The sequence below is a fragment of the Carassius carassius genome, chromosome 8 (assembly GCF_963082965.1).
Source record: "Carassius carassius chromosome 8, fCarCar2.1, whole genome shotgun sequence".
Classification (NCBI taxonomy): domain Eukaryota; kingdom Metazoa; phylum Chordata; class Actinopteri; order Cypriniformes; family Cyprinidae; genus Carassius; species Carassius carassius.
The window spans coordinates 25752843-25771168 of NC_081762.1; the positions used below are offsets into that span (position 1 = coordinate 25752843).

General features: G+C 35.4%; 1 protein-coding gene across 2 annotated transcripts; it reads right to left on the bottom strand.

Moving 5' to 3' along the window:
• Nucleotides 1–1891: 1891 nt before the first annotated feature.
• znf706 (zinc finger protein 706) lies at nt 1892–5228 on the bottom strand. Of its 2 annotated transcripts, none has more exons than XM_059556796.1 (3): nt 5069–5228; nt 4090–4225; nt 1892–2677 (listed from the first exon to the last, which is right to left on the bottom strand). In XM_059556796.1, exons 2-3 carry the CDS (start codon nt 4222–4224, stop codon nt 2582–2584), a joined length of 231 nt encoding a protein of 76 aa, XP_059412779.1. In that variant the 5' UTR covers nt 4225; nt 5069–5228; the 3' UTR covers nt 1892–2581. The 2 variants fall into 2 exon arrangements, with proteins under 2 accessions (XP_059412779.1, XP_059412780.1); XM_059556797.1 differs by having other exon boundaries at nt 4090–4228; nt 5069–5226.
• Between the last annotated feature and the right edge of the window lie 13098 nt (nt 5229–18326).

An 18326-nucleotide genomic window follows, 5' to 3' on the forward strand; every position in this document is an offset into this window, starting at 1 on the left:
TAAGTTGTTACAACCCAATTTATGTGTACAGTCACACCAGCATTGTAAGATCTTGATCCTGTTGGCATGGTTTTCAATGCTTAATCGTTTATGTAATTGTTATAATGTGACTCTCTAGAGATAATTGTTGTTGCCCAATAAGCTATACTTTCTCAAACGTAAGATTTTGACTCATAAAGAGGGATTTTTACCCCACCCGCAGTCACACCTTCCTCACCATCACTGTCATCGGTGAGTCATTTACACACATCAGCTCAATTCAGGGACTATTCATTTTAAAATGCACTTACACATAGCCAACAAAGAAACAGAAAAACTGCATTTGAGAAACTTCGTGATGATATTTATGCAGAAGATGGAAAAACCCTGAGGACTATTACTTGACCTAGTTTAAATTAAGTCTCGCCTTTAAAATGGTGATTTTGACCTGTCACACCTTAAATTATGTCACAGTAATCTTGTGAATTTATATTCATTTCATTTTTATAAAAAGATATTTTTAATTATAAACTCAGTTTTAAGAGTTTCAGGTCTTTTTTTCATATTTTTTGGGGTAATCATTTCCGATGAGTATGTATTTGTTGTAATAGTCTCTCCATCAGAATGCTTTATTGGAGGGTGTGTCAGCAGCAGTCCCGACTCGTCTCAACCTGCAGGGCAACATCCTGTTGGGCCACTGACTGTCTGTGTTCTCCTGAGTGAGACTGGGACACACAGGGATTGGCATTGTTATGAGATACAAGCACCCTGTGGTTGAATGAGTTCAGGGCGGAAGCAATTGTGACAAACTGATTAATAAAATTATCAAGTAAAGCACAAAATCAAACTCAATTCCTGGTGTTTGAACAGTATTCCTTTAACTACTTTTTCTTTCCTCTTAATTCATAATAAAACATTCAAATTATTACTCAAATAAAGATACTACAAAGTAGTTTAGATTTAAATCTGAAAAGGTCTAGTGTTATTTTAGTACTTCTACATTATTATAGTATTTATTATTTATTCATATATTTTGAATTAGCTTTTATATATAGATTTTAAATTTATTATATATTTTAGGTGATTTTGTCATTTTTATTAGTGTGTCTGTGTGTGTGTATATACATACATATATATATATATATATATATATATATACATAGTTTCAGTCATGTGACCCTTTCAGTTTCAGTCATGTGACACGGAAAGGATTTCTTTTCCTTGAAAATGCTAGTTAATGTTATCACACTGGACCGAATTTGCTCATGCAGGGTATAACAACTTCAGGGTGTAACAAATTTTGATAATTTGTGTACTTTTGGGGGGTGTTGGTGTGGTGTTTCAGTCAAAAATGAACAGCCTACAAAAACCTACTTATACATTTCTGCACCTAAAAACACGTCCCCAAAAAGAATTACAATATTTGTGCTAATTAAAAGAAAACAAGTTGACAAAAAAAAAAAAAAGATTAAAATGAAAATTTGGCCAATAATAAAGCATATTGAGAGATTAACAAGTCTTTTTTGAGAAGGTACACCAAAATAGGTGGCGTTTCAACACAGCACAAGGGTTAAACTCACTTATTCCAGTTAGTTGCCAACGCAACAGTTCTAATTTTCCATCTAATATTTGTGTTATTTCAGCTTTATTCCAACTTTGAAATATCAGTTGACATGGCCGGAGCTCCAGACATGTTTAGGTCAAACCTTCAGAGTCTGATTCGGTGTGCTTCTGCTGTGACTAATGACCTGCTGTGTTGTTTTCATGGTAACGGTGTGTAATAACTGCCCCAGAAACACTGTTCCTGGTTGCCACGGTCAAATCTTTTTCCATTCACGCTTCGAAAGTATATTTAAATCAAGTTTTTAGACTCGTGTTTCTTACCAGCTGTGTTGAAGACATGCCTCACGTCTTAAAGTTCAATTTTATTACAGAGATATATTACAGTGGTGCGGAAACCAGGCGGCCTGAGCGGGAATATCAAACATTGAGGCGATATTGTTTGAGATCATTCCAAAGAGAAATAACATTTGCAGCAACTTTAAAATGAAGAATACAGTAACCTCGGGCACATCCAGTGATTCACAGAAACGCATCAGGTTCCAGTTTCAGTGTACAGATCCAGTTCGCTTTGGACTCAAAGAGATTGATCGGTGGAAAGCAAAATTAGTGAATGAGAAAATCTCAAGTAGCCGGTCCCATGTCCATTTGCACTCATCTATGACTTATCTAGCAAGCAAAAGCAGACAAATATGTCTGTAACTACCACATTTAGGTTACTGATGATCAACTGAGGATCTCTGGTAGTGTTCTTATTTCTCTCAATCTATTAAATGACACAAGAAAGAGGAGAAAAGAACGCGTGTGAGCGCAGGTTGAGGTAATACACTGATCTGATCGCAGCCAAGGCAAGAGCACTGAAACAGTGTTGAGAGGGAAGCTAAACGTCATCAGTCTTTGATCCACGGGATTCATGTCTGCAGTGAAGGGGAGGATGCATGTATAAAACTCAGGAAAGAGCGCTGATTGTGTCCTGCTGAGTAAAACTTGAGATCAGGACTCTTATAGTGATGTTTTATACAATCATCAAGCTCTGGTGTCTTCACGCCTCCACACCCTCCAGCTCTGGGGGAAGAGGGCTCTTGGGGTGCTTGCTCTCAAAGTGCTGCTTGAAGGTCTTGGGATCTGGCATCTGCGACTGTAAAACAGAAAAGTTGCATGGTTTAGTTCACCATGCTATGGCTCGAGGAATCCAGGTCTGGCTTCATGAAACAAACACTCTGTACAACAAACCTGAATGATTCTGAGTAGCCAAAATCACAGTAGGGCTGTCGCAGTTTCCTCTTTTTGTGATTAATTAAGAATAATCTTTTGCCATACTGCTTTTTTATCCTGCAAGCATTCTGTTCATTTTACATTTCTGTTGTCTTGCACTGCTTGCGGTTGCCAGATTTCAACATTTTAAATCCACCAATCAGAGCTTTTCAGTGGATACATTTTTACTAACATATACACACACTCAGTATAACTTCAGTAAAACTAACTCGTTGTTTATTAGTACTTATAAAGCACATATTAATATCTTATTCTGCATCACCATAATTTAGATCCCTTAAAACCTAGCCCACACATAAACATCCCAACTCCCTTACTAACGACTAAAAAACAGCAAATTTAGGCAAAAGTCATAGTGAATAGTTAGTTAATAGTGAGAATCCTTCCCCAAATATATATTAGTGCTGACAAACGATTAATCACATCCAAAACAAAAGTGTTTTTTTTTAAAGGTCCCGTTTTTCGTGCTTTTTTGAATCTTTGATTGTGTTTACAGTGTGCAATATAACATGTGTTCATGTTTCGCGTGTAAAAAAACACAGTATTTTTCACACAATTCACCTATCTGTATACCACTGTTTTCACTGTCATAAAAACGGGCTGATGACTTCCTTGTTCTATGAAGTCCCTCCTTCAGAAACACGTAACGAGTTCTGATTGATTCATCTCAATTCACTGCATTATCCAACAGAAAAAGCCTGCCTTGATGATGACTTCTCTGAGATGTGCTTCATACATCACTAAACGACTGACAATAGATTTTGGCTAATGTGACCACAGCTTCAAGAAACTGAATGCAATGTCTTTTCTGAGAGTGAGGCGACTGACTTATATACAGCAATAAAAGCATGTGTACAGCTATATACATTGTAATTATAAAAGTGATATATTCAACACATTCGCATACACAAAACTACTGGTAAAATTACCGTTACAGTTACTGGTAGAAAGTGTACTGACAAGTCAGGGTTGTTACCTACAGTGAATAACTTTCAAAGTCAGAAACAAGTTACAGCTTGAGAACAAAAATTTCCCAACACATTCATTGTCTACACACACCCATATATAAAATCAGCTTTATATCGATGGCGTGCAGGGAAAACACAGATTCCTTTCTTTGGGCCGTGTTCAGAAAATGTCCAAAGTGTATACAATTAAGTTCAAAAAGCATTAAAAAAGTGCAATCTGTCATAAGATGGTATTGAGATTTAGTTGAAAAGAGCCTTTAAGGATGATCTGATGGGGTAAAAATAACTGGCTATAATTACCACTGACCCTGCAGACGCCACACGTGAACACCAGCGCCGCTTTCGCCGCCGTCTTCTGGTCGTGGCCTTTGGACTTCTTGATTTCTGCCTGCTTCTTGGCGTTCTTCTGCTGAGACTGGATTTTCTGGTGTCCACGAGCCATGCTGCTGGATGGAAGACAAACTGACATCAACGACTTATTACAGAGAGTAAAGTGTGTGTAACACAGACGATGGATTTACATACTCTGCGATCAAGAACAAACAAGACACAGATCAACTGCAAAACAACATCATTATATCTGAGTGTCTGTGTGCCAGTTATCTAGCAACAAACCTAACTCTACATCATTTAGTGTGCTAATAAAAATTCATTCAGATAAAACTCCAGCAGGACTGTGTCTTGTATCCTATTGAGGGGGTTTGAGCTTATCTGACACTTAGTGTACACCATGTTCTGCCCCTGGCTGTTTAAAACAGTAACAATATCAGACAGCTGGATACAGAAACCACAGAGTGATCAGAAAACACAAGATGCTTCTCATGAATATTACAGTAGAATAATGTTTACAGGAAACAGCAATTCCAGTATGTGAAATTTCCTAAATAATATATTAGTACACAATAAGGACGAGTTTTAATGTTTAGTGTTAGCTGTCAGTGTACATTAAGGTTAACGTTAGCACATTAGCTCGACAGTTAGCACTATTTCACATTACACCATCCACGTATGTCGATAACCAGAGGTTAAAAAGACGTTTAAGAGCTGAATACGAAGGATCAAACATGTAAAACCTCGCATGCTTTAAGAGTTGAGGTAGATTAGCGAATAAACACACTGGGCTTAGTTAACAACACCATAGGGTTGGCCAGCTAGCATGCTTTGTAAGCACAATAACAAAACCAGATCTTACGACACACCAACTTTTCCCCGAACCGCGTGAATACGGGTTGATAAAATACGACTACGTGTTATTCTCTGTCTAGGACTGATAATTTTGGTCATACCTGGCGCACAGATGAGATCCGTTGGCAGCTCTGAGGTGGTTAATGTCGTCCCGCACGCTTCTGACAGCTGTGCTCGTCCCAGAGCGCTGCTCCTGTAGTTCCTGCTCTGACCACAGCGACGCCGAGCGCTAGAGAGCCCCATGCGCGCCGCGCGTCACACCAGAGCAACAGTGCTGTTCTGACACTTCCTCGATAGTATGTACTTCTTCACAAAAACAGTACATACTGTACTTGCATGTTTTTTTTTGTAAAAGGGTATATTCACAAGTGTAAAGTTACAGCTGATTCGCTGATTCCTTTGTGTAAATTAAAAAGAAACAAAAAAAGCAATAAAAACATACCAGATCTGAGCACAGGGATACAATGTTTAGATGAGGTTCCTAACTCCCACTTGAGTCAAAACGAAAAGTAAATATTTATTTATTTATTATCATTAATAATAAATAACAATAACATATAAATTACAATAAATCAAAAACAATAATAAACGATAAGAAAATAAGCAATAAGAAAATCACATGTCCGTAAACAAGTACAAATAATTACTAATTACAAGAGTAAATTTAAGGCTTTAAAATAATAATACAAACAAAAATCTGCTTTGTTATTACCTATTATATTACTGCCCATTTACATTTATGAATAAAAAAATTCCATATATAATGAGTCAGTTCACAATATACTACATTTTGAGTCTCAAAGGCACTGTGAGTGAATTATTTTGATAACACACAAAGTCTGCCTCACAAGATATCACTGTAATAACTGTTGAGAAATCACATTTCTCTGTGAAATCACATAGCTCTGTGAAAACAAAAAACAGTGGGAGCCTCTCTCTCTCTCTCTCTCGCAAAAAAAAGACATGAACATGTATTAATTAACACTTTGATGTTCTTTTATTTTATTAGAACTCTATTATTATAACTATAATACATTACACCACAATGACAACCCTGAGAAAGCCACTGAATTAATAACACAGACTGAAGAAATAAAAGATAATAATTAATTAATTAATTATATCTCATACTGATTTCCTTAACTGTGATTTCAAGCTGCCTATTCCAGTATTTATTCTATTTACATGAAAGCAATAACTTGTGAGCTTATTGCACTGCTTATAATTCATCCAAAACGCATGGTCCGTCCAGAGACGTTTCTAGTAAATGATAAAATAAAGCATTAATGTAAAAATAAAGTACATTTTTCACACAGCATCTTGACATCTTAAAAACGAGAGATAGTCCATAACACAGAGAAAAAGCATGCATAAACTATTTTTTTTCATGTTTCATCTGACATGTTTTTGTATCTGATAAAATATTTTTACAATTCAATAAAACAAATTAACATTAAATCATATGCGGTTTATTATCTTATTTATGTATTTATTTTATTGTAATAACAATTTTGTTAAAAGTTAATAAAAAATAAACCACAAAAACGAGCATTGTATTGCTTTTATTGTGTTTTAATAGCTGGTTCTGTTCCATGTAAGATATTTTCCCCCTCTGTGACGATACTTTTCACAGATGAAGTCTATTTTTTTGCTCCACCAGCAGGTGACAGTATTCATCTTCAAGAACCCTTTTGGCCTCTCACCTCACAATTAACCAAATAAATGAAAGTAAAAGCACAGTCAGCTTATTTTGGAAGCATTTATTCAATAGATGACAAGTTTATATTCTTCTATTACAGTTCTAAGTTAAATCTGAATGTTTATGCATAGATTGAATTCATAGGAATTCGTTTTTTCTTTTTTGCGCTGTAGTATATAGTGAATGGGGTCTAAATATTTCAATCTTCTACAAGGACACAAATCAATAATTGTGTGCAAATCTTTAGTGGCATGAATGCATGTGATGACACGACTTTTATTTCTGGGTAAACTATGCCTTTATTTTCCCCTCTCTTATAAATCTACCCACATGTATGAAATATTGACAAAAAGCTACATTTCTACTGGAAGTTAATAAAACAGAACAAATACAACTTGTGCATTTTCAGTTCCAGCTCAAAGAAAGAAAATGTTGAGAAGGAAATTCGTTAGCCTTCCGTGCTACTGCAGGTCTGAATATGCAAAACACTCTCACTCGACTATAGCTCAAGGCTATGACTGCAACATGTGAGTAAACATATGTACATGTTTTATTCTTTTTATGGGAAACTGAGAAACACATCCTGTAAATGGTGTGACGATTCAGAGCCCTAAATATATGTCTGGTATAAGTCTATGAGGAAATCATTCTCTAAATCAGCCCAGCTGTTTTTTTTAAAACACATATACATATATAGTGTTTATCAGTTTTGTATAAACACCATCCATCCTAATTTTGCATGAAGTTTGGGTGCAGTTTTGACCGTGCTTGGGTGAAGATGTCCAGCCTGAGGGTTTCTGAAAGGTGTCAGACCCTCAATAGCAACAGGAGAATTATAACAGTCTGTCCTTTGTCATGGTAAGAAGAAGGATTTTGCACAGACATCCCAGATAATTTCCATCTTAGACACAGTGTTTCTTTATTAAGTCATTCTGGGGGTATAAACATCATTAGTCACTTCACAAAACAACCATAGCATCACCAAATTACTTTTGTTTTCTGAACAAAATGTGTTATTGCTATGCAAAAAAGTTATTGCTATGTCTGTGTTTTTTCTTTTGTCTATGGAAAAGAAATATACTCTTATAAATAAAGGTTCTTCTTTGGAACTTTTAAGATATTTGGAATCTTTGTATTGCACAAAAGGTTCTTTGTAGTGAAAAACAATTCTGTAGTTTATTAATAAATGTTCTTATAGTTCTTTCTTTTTCGTGGAAACTTTAGGAGAGTAACTTCTTTTTTTAAGTAAAGTTTCTATGTTTTCATCTATGGTTCCATGAAGAACCTTTAATAGTCAAGGAGACTTTCCATTTATAAAATGTTCTTCATAGTGGAACTGAATTCATTTACTCAAACAGTACACTGACTGAATTGCTGTGAAGAGAAAACTGAAGATGAACACCGAGCCGAGCCAGATAATGACTCGTTCGTTGACTCCTTCGGTTTACCCGCGCTCATAACATTAGCACAGAATCAGTTCAAAATCAATCACCAAAAGAATCAGTTCGGTTCAGACGCTCTGTGTGTCGGTTTGCTTCACGCTGAATCACACGTGCGCAGTATCTTCAGCTCCTCGGTTCTCTAATCGGACGCGTCTGACAGAAACGGTTCTTGACTCGTGAACGAGTCATTATCTGGCTCGGCTCGGTGTTCATCTTCAGTTCTCTCTTCACAGCAGTTCAGTCAGTGTACTGTTTGAGTAAATGAATTACTCCGGGATATTGGTTTGTTTTAACTCAGAGGGAGTGTCGGCCACATTAAAAAAGTTAACAGCTTAAGTCATTTGTGGATTAATGCGTATTGGAGACGCGAACCGTTTTAAACGATTCAGTTCGATTTGGTGAACTGGTTCAAAAAGATCCGGTTACATCGAATGATTCGTTTCACGAACCGGATATCACAAACTGTTTTGTTTTGAACTCTCTCTCACACAACAGACACGGAAGAGAAGACAATGATGATGAATAAAGTCGTAGTTTTTGCTAGGTTTGGACCAAAATGTATTTTCGATGCTTCAAAATATTCTAACTGACCCTCTGATGTCACATGGACTACTTTGATGATGCTTTTCTTACCTTTCTGGAAATGGACAGTATACCGTACACACAGCTTCAATGGAGGGACTGAGAGCTCTCGGACTAAATATAAAATATCTTAAACTGTTTTCAGAAGATAAACGGAGGTCTCACAGGTTTGGTACGACATGAGGGTGAGTTATTAATGACATAATTTAGATTTTTGGGTGAACTATCCATTTAAGGCACACTAATTGCGTCTCTCAATATGAACATCGCTCAGTACATCAAAACATTCTCAGATGTGGGGGAGGAACCTGAGCTTGACACAAGAGGAAGTTGTTTTGATCCATCCTGTCAGTCACTTCCTCTGTTTCCCACTGACATCCAACCATATTGAAAACAATATGTGTCAACGGACCGGTTCCACGTTCACCACAATGTCAGAAGTACCGACAAATGCACCAGTGACCCTTGTGACAGAAAAACACACTTGTAGTGTACTTCAAATCTTAGAAGTATATTAAACAAAACTTACATTTGCAGATTATATAATATTAATGAAATAAAAGGCCACTTACCTGACTTAAAGAGAGATACTTTCATGACTGTTACTTTACACACTTAAGTACTCTTTTAAAAAGAGCAGTTTGTAATAATGTCAAATTTAAAATCCTACCTTAAAGTGTTTTATGTTTTAATAATCTTTTGTTGTGCTTTAAAGAAGTGCTCTTATGTTGACTAACCAACGCACATGTAAAGTACATGATTATGATTTCAACTATAGTGTGCTTTTCAATGCTTAAAGTTAATATCTAAACTGCAACTTCATCTTTAAAAATGTGCAAAAGCAAATATATTTAAATACTATTTTCAATAGAAATTCCGTTAAAATATATCTATAAATATATAAATATTTAATTTATCATAAATCAATGTCAGTACATTCAGCATATATTTAAAATAGAAGTAATTCTGAAATTTAAACTTTAATAGGCCTACATTTAATTTGATTGCAATTAATAAGTAATTAAGTGTCTGAAAAAATTACATTCAGTATGTTATATCCATAATGTACTTTTTTTTTTAAAGTTTGCACAAGTGCACTTCTTTGTTTATAAGGTCTGTCAAGTCAAAAAAAACAAAAACAAACAAACATTATCGACTCATTTCATTCTCCTGAGAGCTTCCTATGAAGTACAACCGAAGCGTGACATGCTGCCGCCAATGCAAATGCCTGAGGACAGTGCTGTGTAATACAGATTCATCATTGTTGACTACAGAGTCACAGAGACAGGTTTATGGTGCTGATGCAAAGAGAATCATCTCCTTCACCCAACCTGTTCAGCAGCTTCCCACAGGACAGGTTTGGAGTCAAGACATCCTGGCATGTGAAGAGAAAATGCTGCTGTCCCTTTAAGGGCCACTGGAATGTGCATGTCCCCTCCACCACCCCCTAAATAGCTGGCAGAGCGCTGATTGCACACCTGTGCAAGAGCTGTCCGGGGCCTCCACCTACTACATTCCTGCCTCTACAGTCCCACAGTCCCACTGTGCACTGGGACGTACCTGCCAAACGGGTACACGGCAGCAGTCAGACAGGTCCCTACAGGCATCCTATTCCCATCTCAGAAATCCCTGGTATGCGGCATATCTCCCTGTCTTTCTTATAGCAGCCCTGCATGTGCTTTCAGAGGAATGTGATGGACAGAAAAAATCGTAACACCCTGCACACTTCGTGCCTGAACCTGCCCCACACTGTCAGGTTACAACTTCAGCTGTAAAATCATTGTAGACACCAACAGCAAAAAAGATATAGGCCTAGATACTTTTAAAAAGAGTACATATTAAGAAAATAAAACACTCAATATACTTGTTGCAATGTTTTAGGATACTTAATTGCATGTTATTTACAATGCAGTAAAAAGGTATTACGGTAAAGTTAAAATTAAATGTATCATTATACATACCCCTCCCCATACCCCTATATATATATATATATATATATATATACACACACACACACACACACACACACACACACACACACACACATTAGTGTTGTGCAACGATTAATAGCGATTGATTGCATCAAAATAAAAGTTTTTGTTTACATAATATATGTGTGTGTACTGTGTATATTTATTATGTATATATAAATTAGGGGTTGCACGACTACTGATTTCTACTAGTCAATTTTTTATTTAAAAAATACTCCAGTTACTCGACCACTTGTGGTTCATGCTACTGTAAATGAAAATACATTAAATAGTTGTTGTTTTTTATCAATAAACGCTTATTAATTCATAGCCGTATGCAAACAATTACATATGTAAATTGTCAAAACTTTATAATTATGACATTACATATTTTAATTTTCAACAGCCAGTATTTGTATCTGTAACACAAAATATTTCGTATCTGCATTCGGATACAACGTTGATAAGACAGTTATGGCTATCTTTTTTTTTTCGTAGTTATCACTGAACAAGTATGTCATGTAAAACTAAAATAATTATTAATTTCTAAAATAACATTTATCATGCAAGCAGAGAGATGTCATGACAAATGTTTAGTGATCAATTGAACACGACTGAATCCGTATAATACGCACATTTTCATTACATTAACTCTTTAAGCGAGTCTTGATGTTAATGAACTTCACTAAACAGATGTGTGTGTGTCGCGCAAACCAGCAAAAGGTAAAGATACAAACATGTATGCCAAGTAGACATGTATCCGTATCTAAGTTGATTATTAGCCTGCTCTCGTGAGAGAACTGATTTGTTTTTGAGAGACTGAGACACGCAATGTTGCTGTTTGATTGGTGAGCACGCTGTGCTTAATCCATTCATTCGTATCATATCGTAGCCTACGGTTTAAAACATTGCCTTTTATATATATACAAATAATAGAACGTGTATGATGAATAATTATAGGTGATATTACTCTTGCAAAGCTCTGATTTCTGAGAGATGCACGGAGAGGAACAGCAATGCTGTGTTTGATTTGTACTCTTTTCATTCATAAAGTTCACATTCATTCACTTCACACTCGTGACTTTAGAGGTCTGTGTATAATATTGCGCTGATCCCCTGGCTCACCTGTTATCTAGCAAACTCCGACTGTGCCAGCTTCAGCCGAGTATTCAGGCAGAATTATTCTCAATTTATTTGTCTGTTATTCATTTTTGAAGCCAACAGCCGTTTCAACAAAAGAGCAACTACAGTATATGTATGTATAAACGACAAGTCTCTGTTAGCCTAACGCAGTACACGCAGCAAGGTATATATACATATATATATATTGTAACAATATAAACTTCACAATCATCAATATATATATAATTTGTAGCACAAACACAAATTTATAAGTTTATTATTAAAAAAAATTATAATTTGCTTTAACTAATGATTAATGATTGTGACCTTGGAACCAATTCATATGATCTTTTACAACCCGAATTCCGGAAAGGTTGGGACGTTTTTTAAATTTTAATCAAATGAAAACTAAAAGACTTTCAAATCACATGAGCCAATATTTTATTCACAATAGAACATAGATAACATAGCAAATGTTTAAACTGAGAAAGTTTACAATTTTATGCACAAAATGAGCTCATTTCAATTTTGATTTCTGCTACAGGTCTCAAAATAGTTGGGACGGGGCATGTTTACCATGGTGTAGCATCTCCTTTTCTTTTCAAAACAGTTTGAAGATGTCTGGGCATTGAGGCTATGAGTTGCTGGAGTTTTGCTGTTGGAATTTGGTCCCATTCTTGCCTTATATAGATTTCCAGCTGCTGAAGAGTTCGTGGTCGTCTTTGACGTATTTTTCATTTAATGATGCGCCAAATGTTCTCTATAGGTGAAAGATCTGGACTGCAGGCAGGCCAGGTTAGCACCCGGACTCTTCTACGACGAAGCCATGCTGTTGTTATAGCTGCAGTATGTGGTTTTGCATTGTCCTGCTGAAATAAACAAGGCCTTCCCTGAAATAGACGTTGTTTGGAGGGAAGCATATGTTGCTCTAAAACCTTTATATACCTTTCAGCATTCACAGAGCCTTCCAAAACATGCAAGCTGCCCATACCGTATGCACTTATGCACCCCCATACCATCAGAGATGCTGGCTTTTGAACTGAACGCTGATAACATGCTGGAAGGTCTCCCTCCTCTTTAGCCCGGAGGACACGGCGTCCGTGATTTCCAACAAGAATGTCAAATTTGGACTCGTCTGACCATAAAACACTATTCCACTTTGAAATAGTCCATTTTAAATGAGCCTTGGCCCACAGGACACGACGGCGCTTCTGGACCATGTTCACATATGGCTTCCTTTTTGCATGATAGAGCTTTAGTTGGCATCTGCTGATGGCACGGCGGAATGTGTTTACCGACAGTGGTTTCTGAAAGTATTCCTGGGCCCATTTAGTAATGTCATTGACACAATCATGCCGATGAGTGATGCAGTGTCGTCTGAGAGCCCGAAGACCACGGGCATCCAATAAAGGTCTCCGGCCTTGTCCCTTACGCACAGAGATTTCTCCAGTTTCTCTGAATCTTTTGATGATGTTATGCACTGTAGATGATGAGATTTGCAAAGCCTTTGCAATTTGACGTTGAGGAACATTGTTTTTAAAGTTTTCCACAATTTTTTTACGCAGTCTTTCACAGATTGGAGAGCCTCTGCCCATCTTTACTTCTGAGAGACTCTGCTTCTCTAAGACAAAGCTTTTATAGCTAATCATGTTACAGACCTGATATCAATTAACTTAATTAATCACTAGATGTTCTCCCAGCTGAATCTTTTCAAAACTGCTTGCTTTTTTAGCCATTTGTTGCCCCCGTGCCAACTTTTTTGAGACCTGTAGCAGGCATTAAATTTTAAATGAGCTAATTAAGTGGATAAAAGTGTAAAATTTCTCAGTTTAAACATTTGCTACGTTATCTATGTTCTATTGTGAATAATTTATTCGCTCATGTGATTTGAAAGTCTTTTAGTTTTTATTTTATTAAAATTTAAAAAACGTCCCAACTTTTCCGGAATTCGGGTTGTATTATATTATATTATATTATATTATATTATATTATATTATATTATATTATATTATATTATATTATATTATATTATATTATATTATATTATATTATATTATATTATATTATATTATATTATATTATATTATATTATATTAATCAAACTTAAGACTGTTTTGACCCACTTAGAACTTAAGTATCTTGAGTTATTTATTTATTTTAATTTTTTTTACAATTTAAGAATTACTTTTGATGTCATTCATTTTTAAAATATTAACTTTTTAATAAGTACACTTATTAAAAGTTGACTTAAGTGTGTTAACAAACAGCTATGAAAGTCTCTCTCTTTGAGTACACTAACGTGGCCTTTTATTTCATTTCAGTTTAAAAATATTCTTTTAACATTCAAAGTGACTTCTAGTGTAATACTTATTTTCTACAAGGGTTGGCTGGGGACGTTTAGATTTATTAAGTATACGCTAAATAGTAACCTGATTTAAACTAGCAGAAGTTTCAATAGAGGACCTTGACTTTTGTTATGGTTACAAACGTTTGGGCAAGTAGTCTTAAAGGAGCCCTGGCTGCTATAGGTTTCTCTTGTGTATACATACAGACTATAATCCAGTCCTATTGTTGCGTTCTGGCTCTCTGTACATCCTGTCCTTTTACTGTGGGCAGTCCAGGCAAGGTGAGACAGGCTTATTCGCAATGTTGCGGTTTTTCTGCATTAGCCATAAGCCTTGGGCAAAGCTCTGAGAATATCATTTTGAGACCCCACCTGTTTTTATCTAGCAACTTCATTTGTACGCAGTAGTGAAAACACCAGGTGCTCTCAAAGTGAGATTAGAAAAGATGGGCTGTAATCATGAAGACATGCTAAACACTCATATCAAGATCAAAAACATGGTCTAAGTGGATCTACAGTACTGTGGTGCTTGATCTGACATTTTATCTATTTAGTCCATGCTAATTTTGCCAACAGCCATTTTATAAGTGGTGTCTGCCAAGCCAAGGATCATTGTTATTATTGCTCATACACTTGAGGTTCGTGATTTCAACCACTTAGCCTATTAAACGTTGGCACATGACTTATCTCGTACCTTTGTGCTACAGACATGAATGATACCTGAAATAATGCTAAAAATCACATTTGATCAATTAGCATTTAGCAAAGCAAAAGCCCTGGCAACTTTTGCATGGATCTAATTTTCTTTGTAAATGTAAAATGTAGGCTATATTGCAGTGCAGTTACTGTTACCTGAAAAACTAAAGCTGTTTGGCCTAAAAATACTAAATCATTTTTGGTCATTGAAATGAAATAAAATATAAGTGAAATTTAGAAAGTGAAAAATTTAAGTTGTTAAAATATCATTTGTCTATATACTGTAATTTTTTGTGTGTGTCCTTTTGTTATTTTTATTAGTTTTTTTAAAATAATAATTTAGCTTTAATTCATTTTTTATAGACATTTTCATGAATTTTGGGTGACCAAAAGTCCTCTTTTTACCAGACATCTCCTGGACATTTGTCCATGTCCATGACCTGTAATCTTTGTTTAAAGTTTGAGTAATTTTGTCTTGTGCTTTCGTCATTTGTATTCCCTTTTTTTATATTTATTTAGCTTATTTTTTTTTTTATTTGAGCTTATGTTTTAGTAATTTTATGGTGACCATATGTCCTCATTTTCCTGGACATATCCTGGACTTTTGTCCACATCCTGTTATTTTAGTTTAAGTTTTAGTAATTTTGTCATTTGCTTTTATTTTCTTTTTTTATATTTATTTAGCTTTAATAAATGTTTTATTTCAGTTTTCATTTAGTAATTTTAAGGTGACCATATGACCTCATTTTAATGGACATATTCTGGACATTTGTCCATGTCCTGTAATTTTAGTGTTTTTGTAATTTTTGTAAAATTGTAGTTTTAGTAATTTTGTCCTGTGCTTGTCCTGTGTCCTGTGCTTTTGGCCTTTTTTCTTTTACATATATATTTATTTGAATTTAATATACGATATACGATATATATATATATATATATATATAATTTTTTTTTTACATTCATACATCCTTGTTTTCCCGCAGTTGTCCTGCCCAGGATTTCTAAATTACCAAAAATGTCCAGGTTTTGTCTTTGCTTTCTTATTGACGTTCTTTATACAGTCCTCATACATTATATGTAAGAGTTTTTGCATTGCCCTAAGGTTCCCTCTGGATCACACGTACTCTCAAACAATGATTGGTCGATTTTGCACAAAGCCTGCATGCTATTGGTTAAACTGCTTTAAAATACAACCTTCAGCAAGTATGAAAACAAAAGCAAAACCAGGACATTTAGAAAATTTAGAAAAGAAAAGAAAAAGAAAATCCTAGCCTGGACATGTCCAGTAAAATATTACATATGTTCACCCTTAAATAACTCAAATGAAAACTGAAATAAATAAAAAAGTGAAAAAAAATATTGTCCTTTTATTTATGTATAATAATATTTTATTATTATTATTAAAAATAATAGTATAGATCTAATACTAAAACATCACTTATATACTGTAAATATGCCTCCTGTTTACTTTGATACAGTCTAATAACAGCTCAGAAATACCATTATCTCTATCTACCATCATCTCTTTGAGAGAGTCTTGCATTTAAATGACAAAGCAGCCAAACTTTGCTTCATTGTCCTCATGTACAGTCAAAAGTCCTTTGTGAGCATCCAGAGAGCATGAGGTCAGGTCAGGGGTCATCAGAGAGGGCAGATCGTGGAGATGTTATCAGACTCATTCAGACCCCACTGCTCCGGTACCCTTCCCAATCTGACCCCCTCTCCTTTAAGCAGGGAGCCATTGTCTCTGGCCCAGGCTTTTATTGCTTCTCATGAATGGCTGAGCTGTGCTCAAAACAAAGGCCTGTGTTCGCTTGCCCAAGGTGTCAGTCTTCAAACTCCCTCTCAATGGATGGCCAGTGTTTACACTCCAGTGAACTGATGTTCACCAAAGCTCCCCAAATTGGTTTGTTTAGAAGGGGTAATGGCAAACATTACATTATCTCACAATAGGTTCATTAAGGTGACAATTACCCTAGGTAAACAAGTTATTATGCTCTCCCTACAGTGCCCCACTATCATGATCTCTCTGTATGGTCTCAGAAACACTGAGGAAGGCTATATTGTACATTTCAGTAAAAAAAAAAGGTACATTTGTGGACAAAGGTTTGGAATAATTAAGATTTTTTTAATGTTTTTAAAAGGAGAATGCTGTGCACACCAAGTCTTCATTCAAAAAAAGGCAGTAAAAACAGTATTATTGTGAAATATCATTGCAATTTAAATGAACTGTTTTCTATGTGAACATATTGCAAAATGTAATTTATTCCTGTGATCAAAGCTGTACATTCAGCATCATTACTCCAGTCTTCAGTGTCACATGATCCTTCAGGAATCAATCTAATATGATGATTTGCTGCTCAAGAAACATTTATTATTATTGTCAATGTCAAAACCGTGATACATTACCGTTCAAAGGTTTGGGGTGAGTTTGAAAAGAAAGAGATGAAATGGTTTAAAAGTAACAGTAAAGACATTTATGACATTACAAGAATAAAAAATTTAAAAAATAAAAAAATTTGAAGCAGCACAACTGTTTTCAACATTAGAAATAACTACAAATGTTTCTGAGCAGCAGTCAAGCTTACTATTATAATTTTTTTTAAACATTTATAAAAATTTAATGCTAAAGTTTTGCATTAAGGCTTTATGTCAGAAAATATAATAGTAGCATAATAAAAGTATGAGTAATAGTGACCAATACTAATATTCGGGTAATACCATATCCCTCCTCACTTTGGTATAAGTGTTGCAAACTCTCTGTTGTGTTTTCAGCTTGTAGGAGTAGTTTCTTATTTCCCATGTCCTGTCATCGAGTGATGTCACTGTGTACCTACATGTCCACACCTGACACTCTAGAACAAAAGTGTCCATGTTCCAGGGCCCGAAGACCACAAAATGCAACTAACTTATTAAGGAACATATACTGACAGACTACTATTTGACCTCTGCGCATGTCCGTTCTTGATGATTTGAATTTCTGAGGAATCAAAATAGGATGTGTGTTATCTCTTGTGGTTTTACCACACTGTAAACCTGTGATCCACTCTTTATAATATTAACACGTAACTCAAGGAAAAATTAATTATTTTGTGAATCGAAAACCTTTTTGATTTCCAGCTTCTCCGGGAGAGGCCATTATCATTGCACTTGGAGAATAATAACCTTTTGTGAAACAGCAAGGTTCTTCAGATTTTAAAGGTTCTTTATGGAACCATTTAGACAAAAAGGGTTATTCTATTGCATTGTGAAGCACCTTTATTTTTTAAGAGTGTACTTACATTTTGTCCTCTCAGTTCTAAATATTTGGTTAGTCTGGTACCAAATACCAAGGTTTTAGTTTTCACAGAGAAAAAGAAAAGGATAATTGACAAATAACTCGTTTCCATTTTCCATTCTCCCCTTTGTTTCTAATACAAATCTAATACAAATCTAAGGCTACAGGTGAGGAGGGTCTTCTAACCTGTCTTCTGAGGCGATAGCCAATCAGCGAGGGACAATTTCGCC

What these genes read in the sequence shown, in the direction of transcription:
- znf706 (XM_059556796.1), bottom strand. Translation starts at nt 4,224, where the DNA reads ATGGCTCGTGGACACCAGAAAATCCAGTCTCAGCAGAAGAACGCCAAG. An exon ending in TCACGTGTGGCGTCTGCAGG is followed by an intron (nt 2,678 to 4,089) that starts GTCAGTGGTAAT and finishes TCTGTTTTACAG; the next exon opens with TCGCAGATGCCAGATCCCAA.